We start from the raw sequence: 11,001 nt of genomic DNA, 5'->3' as shown, positions 1-11,001 counted from the left end.
GCCCAGCTGCCGATGATCGACAAGCTGAGAGTGTTGCCTCCAGTTCTTGAAGTGTAAAAGGCACATTATACTGTTCTTCTCTGAGAGAAGAAAAGTCCAAGGGTGCTAACTCTCTGGCAGACTTTGAGGAAAGAAATGAGGGGCATAGATGGAGTCCCTGAGAAATACGGACCAGATGATTGCCAATTTCATTGGCAACATCTAGTGGGTTTGCTATATCAACACCGGCAACCCGCAGAACAGGAGCCGGGTCAGGAGAATATTTACCACTCAGTTTTCGTACTTTTTTCCAGACTGCACTCATAGAGGAAGCAGAGGTGATGGTGGAGACATAATCTCGCCAGCAAGTGCGTTTAGCATCACGGATGACACGGCGAGCGATCGCACGCTTCTGTTTAAAATCAAGGAGTCGCTCTGTGGTTCTATTGTACCGGTACCTGCCCCATGCAGCGCGTTTCAAACGTACTGCACGAGCACAAGCAGGAGACCACCAAGGCACGCATTTCTGAGAATGCCTGCCCGAAGTTTGGGGTATAGAATGAGAAGCTGCGGTGAAAACGGAGGACGAGAAGAGGTGTAAAAGCTCATCGATGGAGGACGAAGAAGGAACCTCTTTAAAAACAGTCAGGTGTGAGTAAAGGTTCCAATTTGCCCGATTAAATTGCCAGCGTGGGGTGCGAAGAGGTGGCGAATATGAAGGGGAAGTAAGAATGATTGGGAAATGATCACTGTCATGTAAGTCCGGGAGAACAGACCAAGTGAAGTCTAATGCGGCGGAGGAAGAGCAAACTGAGAGATCGATGCAAGAGAGAGTATGAGTCCGAGGATCAAAATGGGTGTGAGTACCTGTATTTAAAACATGGAGGGGGTGGGTGGCAAGAAAAGCCTCTAACTGAATTCCACGGGAATCACAGTGAGACCCCCCCCAGAGGAAATGGTGGGCATTAAAATCACCAAGTAACAGAATCGGTGGCGGTAATGACGAAACAAGGAAGGCAAAATCCGGAATAGATAATGCCCGAGAAGGAGAGAGATATAAAGAACAGAGCGTATACCACCTATGTAAGTGGATACGGGCTGCTGTGTAATGCAGCGAAGTACGAACAAATAGCTGATGGTACGGAATATCAGTGCGGAGAAGAAGGGCACTTTCATTAAAGGTCCCATCAGGAAAAGGATCTGAAGAATACAATAAATTATAGCCTGAGATGTGAGAAATAACAGCAGAGTGTAATTTTGGTTCCTGTAAGCAAACACCAACAGGGGCAAACTGGGAGAGTAACATCTGAAGCTCACCCCGATTACCCCTGAGGCCGCGTATATTCCACTGTAAAAAGGCCATGATTGGCAATGATAAAGATACTTGAAATCCGCAGGTAAGGGTTCCTACGGACTAGAAGGGTTAGAAAAGTCCACATGCGGAGGCAGTGGAAAATGTTCAAGCAGCGAAGGAACGGTGCGCTGTGAAGAAAGGAGTTGCGCAGATGGAGCAGAGGAGAGAGAAAGAGCGGAAGGTGGATCAGTGTCCATTGATGGTTTGGTCTCTGCAATATATTCAGAGATTGCTTCAAGTGTTTCGGAATTCAGAGATGTCGTATGGGAGACAATATTGGGAATGGTAGGGGGAGGATGAGTAAAGATTGGAACTGTATTGGACTGTACCAAGGTAGGGGGGGGGGCGAAAGGGTGGAGGGAACTGGAGAAGCGTGGCAGGGGACAGAAGAGACAGGAACCTGGGAGGTGGCAGAAGAGGAAGAAACTTGGGAGGGAACAGGGGAGGAAGGTACATTACGAGGAGGAGGGTGAACCTCTACACTTGTAACTGAGCCAGTGAGAGGGGAAGAACTAGGGACAGAGACAGGGAGGGTAAAATGAGGAGGTGGAAGATGGGTAGGAGGTGTTACCGGACCTTTTTTTGACTTTTGAGAAGTAGAGGGACGATTGGGAAGAGGTGTCGTACGAGGTCTCGTCGATACTGAGGCTTGTAAGAGAGAACTCGAAGAAGCGAGATTAGACTGAGGCGTTGAAGTAGGGACGTCTGAGCCGAGGACAGCAAAAGGATTAGATACAGGAGTGATTATGGGAGAGGTAACCACAGAGGTGGGTGTAGAAGATGGGATACCAGAAGTGGGGGGACGTTTTGAAACACGGGAATAAGAAACACGTGGGAGTCTCCCTTGGAGGCGGAGATGAGAAACTGCCATGGCATAAGGGAGACCTTCTGTCTCTTTGAGGTAACGGATTTCCCGCTCGTTTAAATAGACCTGACAACGGCGAGAGTACGAAGGGTGAGCCTCATGACAGTTAAGGCAAGAGGGAGATCGATTGCAAGACGTATTAGAATGGTCATCGGCACCACAGACTGGGCATTCGGCGATAGATCTGCAATATTTCGCTGGATGGCCAAATCGCCAGCAATTTCTACACTGTTGTGGTGTAGGGATCACCTTTCGAACTTGTAACCGATGTCCTGCTATATAAACTGAGGATGGGAGTTCTCGGCTGTCAAAAGTTAAACGAGCCACATTGCTAGGGTATCGTCTCCGCCCACGGGCAGGAAGAACGTAAGTGTCTACCTTGAGGATTGGGAGATCTTGGAGTTCCAGCTGTTCTAGAATGTCGGTGCCACATGTCTGGAAATTTTGTTGAACTATGGTATGGGGCAGAATGACGGTACCACTACAAGAATTGAGGGAATGATGTTTTTCAAGGGTGACAGGAACAGTATCTATATGGGAAAGACGAGAGAGCTCACGAGCCTGGGTAGCATTCTGTACGGTAATGATGCGCGTACCGCTCTTAAGAGCATGAAAAGAAATATCTTTACCAACATGGCGTAGGAGTGCCTTGCCAATACTATGGTCAGAAAGATAGGCAGTAGAGGAAGTTGGTCGTAAAGTGAAGAATTTAGTCCACTGTTCAGTCTGAAACTGAGCGTGGAAAGGTAGTGAAGGACGTGTCGATCGTTTCTGAGAAGAACGAGAAGGTGAAGGTGGAGAAGTATCATCAGCAGGTAATTGTCGTTGACGTTTAGGCGTGGGACCAGAGTTGGTCCGACGTGGAACGGGTCGGCGATTTGAAAATTGCCACACCGTAGAGGGAGAGGCCGGAAGCATAGTCAGAGGAGAGCGAAGGTCTGATAAATCGAAGGAGTCAGTCGAGGCCTCAGTACCTGAAGCGGGTGAGGAAACAGCACCGGCAATAGGTACAGAGGCATGAGGAATGTCTGAAGAGTGGTCCAAAGACGAGGCGGGGTCAGAACGGGGTGCGGTATCAAGAAGGGGCCCGGGGGTACCAGGTTCATGGACTAGGGCTGCCATGGTTAGGTTACTTCTTTCTTTTTGTTTTTAAGAAAAAAAAAGAAAGAAGAAAAGAAAATAAAAATAAAAAAAAGAAAAAAAAGGGGGGACCGGGGAGGGATAGTTCCTAGGAGGAATGAAAGGGCCAGAAATCTCCCTCCGCGCCCAAGAGGACCTCAGCACCGCAAGTAGCGCAGATGCAGCATGGAACCCGTGCCATACCCTACCCATCATGCTAGTAAACTAACAATCCGGGATAGCAACCTCACATCTGCCGAGCTACCTCGGTGGACAAAAGAGAGGGCGGCCGGATATCCGCCACAAAGCATACCTCCTTCGGCCACCACCCCCGGAATCCGAAAGGTGGCTTCCAGAGATACACTCGTCGCCCGAAAGACACCCAAAGCTACTCCGGGATACCGGAGAGGGATCGGGACATCCCCAGGCGATCCAGATTCCACGGCAAACTACGCCACCGCTAAGAACCTCAACGGAATGGGATGGACCCCGGTATCCTTTCTCCTACCCAGGAACTAGCGCGCCTGTGGGAGAAATCCCAAAGGACAAAAAGAGGAAGGGCAAAAGGGAGGAGTGGGGAGGGGGAGGAGGAAAGGAAAAAGGGGAGGATGGGGAGGATGGGATAGGGGAGGGGAGATTGGGGGGTAATTAGGTTCGGTCTGAGGAAGAAGACCGATAGGTCTAATTTCTCAGACCAAGAGCCTCTTCACCACGCCAAGGAGCCCCCCTTGAAGAGGCTGGAAGCTTGGAGGGCTGGAAAAACTGCAGAACGAAGCAATGAGGATCATCCTAGGATGCCCTCGTACTGCCAAAATTTTAAATATGCAAAAAGAACTTGATATTCCAAGCATCAGAGATCGTGTTACTGAAAGAAATATCCTAATTGGGGTTAATATGCTCAGGCAAGCTCATTCAAACCCCTGCACAGAAGCCCTCCAAACTTTCCTCAGCACTGGTGAACACTCCTCCAGATGGATCGAAAAGACTGGAACCGACCTCCGCATGAATCAGATACATGATCTATGTCAAGTAAGGCAACAGCGGCACTTCTCCGCTCCATGGAATATTACCCCATTCCAAACTACCATTCCTCCATTTCCCCCCAAACTACTTCTTAAATCACAACCAAAACTTCGCCTTGAAGCCAAACATGAGGCCTTAAGCTGTATTGATAACTTAGTCACACAGCACACACTCTCGCAAATTATTTACGTTGATGGTTCTGTTCACCAATCCACTGGTGCAGCTGGTAGTGCTGCTGTTGTCGTACAGAGTGATGGCTCTCTTAAAGAAATTGGAGCACACATCAATAATTGGGCCTCTACCCTTCAGACAGAACTGTTTGCCATACTCCTTGCACTGAAATGCATCTATGTATCAAAGATTGACAGTTTAATTGTAACTGATTCTCTGTCATCCATAAATGCTCTCAACTCATTAAGCATAAATTGTGGCATGCTTGTGTCAGAAGCCAGACACAGGTATGGTAGGATTGTGGACAGTGGAGTCAGAGTGCACATGCTGTGGATTCCATCTCACATTGGTCTTCAGATGCATGATAGAACTGATAAATTGGCTAAGCTGTATGCTTTCAAAGAGGGAGTAGATTACAATCTTGGCTTGTCAGGTAGTAGTTTGAGAACAATAATACGAAAAGAACTTCAGCTGAATTTTATGGACTTAAGGCTCAGGGAGATTGACACCAGTGAGTCCATCTATCATCATTCTATCATGCAGGAGGAGCCACATGTCTATGGTGCATCCAACAAAATAAGCAGACTCTTGGATGTCACTACCGCCCGGCTCCAGCTGGGTTACAAGTATCTTTGGCAGGTTAAATCACCACCACCAGATGTAGACCAAACGAAATGTAAACTTTGCCAGATGGATTATTGTCACACCTTGCGTCATTATGTACTGGAGTGTGATAAAATTAATGAATTTAGAAACAACTCACTCATAAGTGTTCAAGAAATGGCTAAGTATTTTATCCACAGTGGTATATTACAGACCATTCTGGAGAAATACCCTGACTTTGCTAGCTGTAAATAAAGCATTACCACATATGTGCATGTGTGTGTGTGTGTGTGTGTGTGTGTGTGAGTATGAGTGTGTGTGTGAGTATGAGTGTGTGTGTGTGTATGAGTGTGTGTGTGTGTGTATGAGTGTGTGTGTGTGTATGAGTGTGTGTGCATGTGTGTGTATGAGTTTGTGTGTGTGTGTGTGTGTGTGTGTTTATGTGTGTGTGTGTATGAATTTGTATGTGTGTGTGTGTGTGTGTGTGTGTGTGTGTGTGTGTGTGTGTGTGTGTGTGTGTGAGAGAGAGAGAGAGACTCAGCAATCAACATTTGCACCAATAACTCACTACAGTTGTGACCGGGTGTGGAAGTGTGAATTGCTCATTACTCTAAAATTTGTTCATGATTGCAGCCATGTATAAACGTAAGTAACCATTCTTACAGTATTCATTACCTTTGTAACTTGTGAGTTCATTACCTTTGTAACTTGTGAGTTCATTACCTTGTACCTAGTTCAGCCATCAAAACTTTGGAGCCCTGTCCCTGGACCCATTGTGTACCTCTGTAATCTGTAAATACCTTTGTAACTTGTCATGATTGTGACTAGACCTACCTGGAGTTCATTACCTTTGTAAATTGCGAGTTCATTACCTTTGTAAATTGTGAATTCATTACCTCTGTAACTTGCTCAGCTATCAAAACTTTGAGGCCCAGTCCCTGGACCAATTATGTACCTCTGTAATCTTTTGACTACCGCCCACAGGATGGGTATGGGGTGCATAATAAACATATTAAACTAACTGCTTCAACCCTCGTATTTTTGTACAATTTCCTTCAATTCTATCGTATTATTATTATTATTATTATTAGCAGTAGCAGAAATGTTTGATTCTTTGCCGCGCTCAAGAGTTAACATATGATGTCACCATCCAATACCTGTCCGAATAGCCATTCCAATATTTAGTCATGAATGGGTTGACATTATTTATACTGTAGTTTAGTAGCAAATAATGAACAAACAAAACACTCACCACACTGAGTGGTGGGAAGGCTGGCTTCCAGTTATGGGGGTCAGAGGCAGGGTATTAGGGACTCGCGGGTGGTGGAAACTTAAATATGATTTGGCAGCTGGGAATTTGGCGGTTGGGAATTCGCGAATGTGTGAAGCCCACGAAAGTTGAAAACTCGAATGTTGAGGGAGACCTGTACTTAAAAAAATAAATTATTAAAACATAAGAGAAAAAAGTAGAAGTAAAAATAATATTACCAAGTGAGCAGCAGTCTCCCATGTTGCAGTAAGAGGTTCACTTTGTCAACTTCACGCATTTTTTTTCTTTTAAAACACTCCCAAAAAAGTTCTTAAGATTTCGGTAAGAAAAATTAATTTTGTTTTTTCGAATATTTTTCGACACAGAGTGAGCTCAGGATCAGGGGTTTCGACAGTGAAAGGGTTAAGATAGACCTGACATTGGCGGGAAAAAGAGGGATGAGGTTCATTGCAATTGAGACAAGTGAGGGGAAGACTGCAAGATGTATTGGCATGATCCATGGCACTGCAAATCAGGCACTCTGCCACAACCCTTTCATAGAGAGTGATTTTTGTGTGCAGGATTGGTGCCAATCCCTCCAGGACCTTCCAAGTGTATACTATCATGTATCTCTCTCGCCTGCGTTCGAGGGAATACAGATCAAGGACCTTCAACTGCTCCCAGTAGTTTAGGTGCCTTATCAACCAAATCTTTAATTGGGTGGCAGAAAACAATATGAAGTTCAATGATGAGAAATCTCAATTACTCCAATATGCAAAACACGAGGAAATTAAAACTTCATCGGAGTATAAAACAAATTCCAGCCACATAATAGATCGAAAAGCTAATGTAAAAGATCTGCATACCCAACATCCCACGATGATGTTAGGTATGCAACAGTTTTTCCTGACAAAATCATCTGATGTCATTTACTAGACTTGGCCAGAAATTCAACTTTCCTCATTTTGTTGTCTTTCACATTAACTTTGGTTATGCCATATTTCTAGTAAATGCAAAGATGTTGGTTTCTGCTGAGTCCCTGGACATGTTGATGTTTGGAGTAATGAACATGCATGCTCAGCCACTCATTCAACTGTTCATGACTTCTCATTTTCTCACAGGGGTATTCCTTACTCAAATTATTTTTCAGTGACGTCTCGACGACAGCACAGCCAATGGCAATGTTGGTCTGAGTTTGTCCACAACAAATTGTTTTCTGTCACTCCTCATTTAGGCTTCTGGCACTCTTCTTCCCACCAATGTCATGTTTGGGAGCTACTCTCGGTCTATGTACTGGCCATACATGCTTCACTCATGGACACCTCATGTTATAAACACCTGGCACCACTCTGAAAGGACTGTTGAGTTGCACTGTCAGTTCAGCATATCTTAATTCACTTCCATCATCTCTGCTGCCAAAACATAGTAACTCTCAGTGACCTTGCTGAAAGTCCCATCTTTGATGCATACTCTGACTTTTAAACAGAAACTAACTTACTACATCAACTGTATTTTTAATTTTTCTTTTGCACTCTCCTGCACCCCCACTAACCTGTCTTTGCACTCTCCTGCACCCCCACTAACTTGTCTTTGCACTCTCCTGTGCCCCCACTAACCTGTCTTTGCACTCTCCTGTGCCCCCACTAACATCTGTTTTTGCACTCTCCTGTGCACTCACTAACCTCTGTATTTGCACTCTCCTGTGCCCCCACTAACATTTGTCTTTGCACTCTCCTGTGCCCCCACTAACATCTGTCTTTGCACTCTCCTGTGCCCCCACTAACCTCTGCCTTTGCACTCTCCTGCACCCCCACTAACCTCTGTCTTTGCACTCTCCTGCACCCCCACTAACCTCTGTCTTTGCACTCTCCTGTGCCCCCACTAGCCTCTGCCTTTGCACTCTCCTGCACCCCCACTAACCTCTGTCTTTGCACTCTCCTGTGCCCCCACTACCCTCTGCCTTTGCACTCTCCTGCACCCCCACTAACCTCTGTCTTTGCACTCTCCTGTGCCCCCACTAACCTCTGTCTTTGCACTCTCCTGCACCCCCACTAACCTCTGTCTTTGCACTCTCCTGTGCCCCCACTAACCTCTGCCTTTGCACTCTCCTGCACCCCCACTAACCTCTGTCTTTGCACTCTCCTGCACCCCCACTAACCTCTGTCTTTGCACTCTCCTGTGCCCCCACTAGCCTCTGCCTTTGCACTCTCCTGCACCCCCACTAACCTCTGTCTTTGCACTCTCCTGTGCCCCCACTAGCCTCTGCCTTTGCACTCTCCTGCACCCCCACTAACCTCTGTCTTTGCACTCTCCTGTGCCCCCACTAACCTCTGTCTTTGCACTCTCCTGCACCCCCACTAACCTCTGTCTTTGCACTCTCCTGTGCCCCCACTAACCTCTGTCTTTGCACTCTCCTGCACCCCCACTAACCTCTGTCTTTGCACTCTCCTGTGCCCCCACTAACCTCTGTCTTTGCACTCTCCTGCACCCCCACTAACCTCTGTCTTTGCACTCTCCTGCACCCCCACTAACCTCTGTCTTTGCACTCTCCTGTGCCCCCACTAGCCTCTGCCTTTGCACTCTCCTGCACCCCCACTAACCTCTGTCTTTGCACTCTCCTGTGCCCCCACTAGCCTCTGCCTTTGCACTCTCCTGCACCCCCACTAACCTCTGTCTTTGCACTCTCCTGTGCCCCCACTAACCTCTGTCTTTGCACTCTCCTGCACCCCCACTAACCTCTGTCTTTGCACTCTCCTGTGCCCCCACTAACCTCTGTCTTTGCACTCTCCTGTGCCCCCACTAACCTCTGTCTTTGCACTCTCCTGCACCCCCACTAACCTCTGTCTTTGCACTCTCCTGTGCCCCCACTAGCCTCTGCCTTTGCACACTCCTGTCCTTCACTCCCTCATCACCTTTGTACATTCCTTTCAAACATACCTACCTGCAATGCTGTATGACCCTTTCAGGTTTAGTGCTTAATATAATAATTCTGAAGAGGATCTTTTCTTTGGGCACTGGATGTAATGAAATGATTTTACTTTCAAAAGACTGGGAACTTAAGGATATAATACATGTATATATAACATATATTAAAGATGAGAAATGAAACGCAGCTTATATTGTGAGGTGTTGCATTTGGTAGTCTAGTACAATAAGACTGAATCACTTACCTCAGTCATGTGTGTTGTATTATTTTATTTTTGATTTCACAAAACTATACTGTATTGCCATTATCCTTATACTGTGTATTTTAAATTTGTTCATTATCAAAATATGAGAAACTAAAGAATTTTTGTCCCCTCAAGGGAGGTGTGTATAATTCTGAAGAAACATGTAACCAGAGACCTGATTGGCTGAAACATTTCATTCTATGCAAGGACCTCCTCAGGCAGGCCAAGGGATAGTCACAAACTGTGATCATATAATCTCCTGATGTGTCGACAGCATTCATTGGTTACTATGGAACACACATTAAAATTTTGTTGCTGATGAAACTTATGGTTTAATATTTTTTTTAATCTAAGTATTTGATTTGAAACCAGGTTTCTAATTCTTTGAATGAATGTTGTGATTGTCTTGCATGGCAGAAAACATCAGTGTTTTAATACCAGAACATACATGCTCTTGTTATACATTAGATTCATCTGGTAATGTTAGTTTTACCATGAGGATTTTATCAAGTATGGTTTATATAAACAACTGTATAGGTAACCTGATAATGTGGGACAAATAAGGAGACTGGACATTGATCAACATTAATTGCATATAAAAACTTGCACTAAAAACAATGCTGTTTTCTGCCAGATGAGAGAAACAACATTTATTTAAAAAATCCAACTTGTTTTCAAGTTGCAGATTAAACAGTGAGCTGCATTATCAAACATTTCCTCTATCCAAGCTTCCATACACTCAGAACCTTCACTGATGAAGTCATTATAGGAAAAATGTTCTGGCCAATATAAGTATGGTCCTTAGCCTTACAATTTGTATATAATATTTTGCTAACAATCCCCCTCCCCACCTCTAGTAAAGAACAAGAACTTTTTATATTCAACTAACATAGTCCACAAAGCTACAGTTAAACTTCTGTAATGTTTGTTTGGAGGAGTGACCTTTCCAGCCTAAGTTTTACACAACTGATCAGATATAACAGCTTTAAATTTTATATATAAATGCTTTTAATGTCTGCTTGAAAATTAATTAGCACTGATGGTTCAAAGTTATAACAATAATACCATGTTCCCATATACTGATCTTACTGAACTGAACTTATTAAAATTTGATATTAAGTTACTAAAGTGCATAATATGATCAACACTTTCCAAGAACCATGGCAAGTAAAGCCATTCTAACATACATTCCTCCCTCAGCCTGGCGAAAGTAAGCAGCTCTAGGGTCAGTGTCAAATTCTGTTGAGATTTCCTGGTTCCTGGGCAATGGATGGAGAACAATCATACGGCGCTTGGCACGAGTCATCAGGTGAGGAGTAACTATGAAGTGACCACATGCCTAGGGATTGTTAAAAATAACTCTTGCATAAGAATATACATGTGTACTCTACATAAAAAAAATACCACAGACTGAAAATAAAGAGGAAAACACGAGTCCTTTAATGTGCTTACAAATATTTTCTGAGTA

At 44.9% G+C, this 11,001-nt stretch overlaps 1 protein-coding gene across 1 annotated transcript in view; it reads right to left on the bottom strand.

The window, feature by feature from the left end:
* Positions 1–9,477: 9,477 nt before the first annotated feature.
* Positions 9,478–11,001, bottom strand: part of r (carbamoyl-phosphate synthetase 2, aspartate transcarbamylase, and dihydroorotase rudimentary) — a 1,183,622-nt gene continuing 1,182,098 nt past the window's right edge. Inside the window, exon 46 of the mRNA XM_070094236.1 lies at positions 9,478–10,872. Within this exon, the coding sequence (XP_069950337.1) occupies positions 10,675–10,872 (198 nt within the window). The 3' untranslated portion in view covers positions 9,478–10,674. The remainder of the gene's footprint in view (positions 10,873–11,001) is intronic.

Source organism: Cherax quadricarinatus, chromosome 45 (genome assembly GCF_038502225.1).
Source record: "Cherax quadricarinatus isolate ZL_2023a chromosome 45, ASM3850222v1, whole genome shotgun sequence".
Taxonomy (NCBI): Eukaryota; Metazoa; Arthropoda; class Malacostraca; order Decapoda; family Parastacidae; genus Cherax; species Cherax quadricarinatus.
Note: the sequence above shows the minus strand (reverse complement) of the source record. Positions and strands in the feature narration are given on the sequence as shown.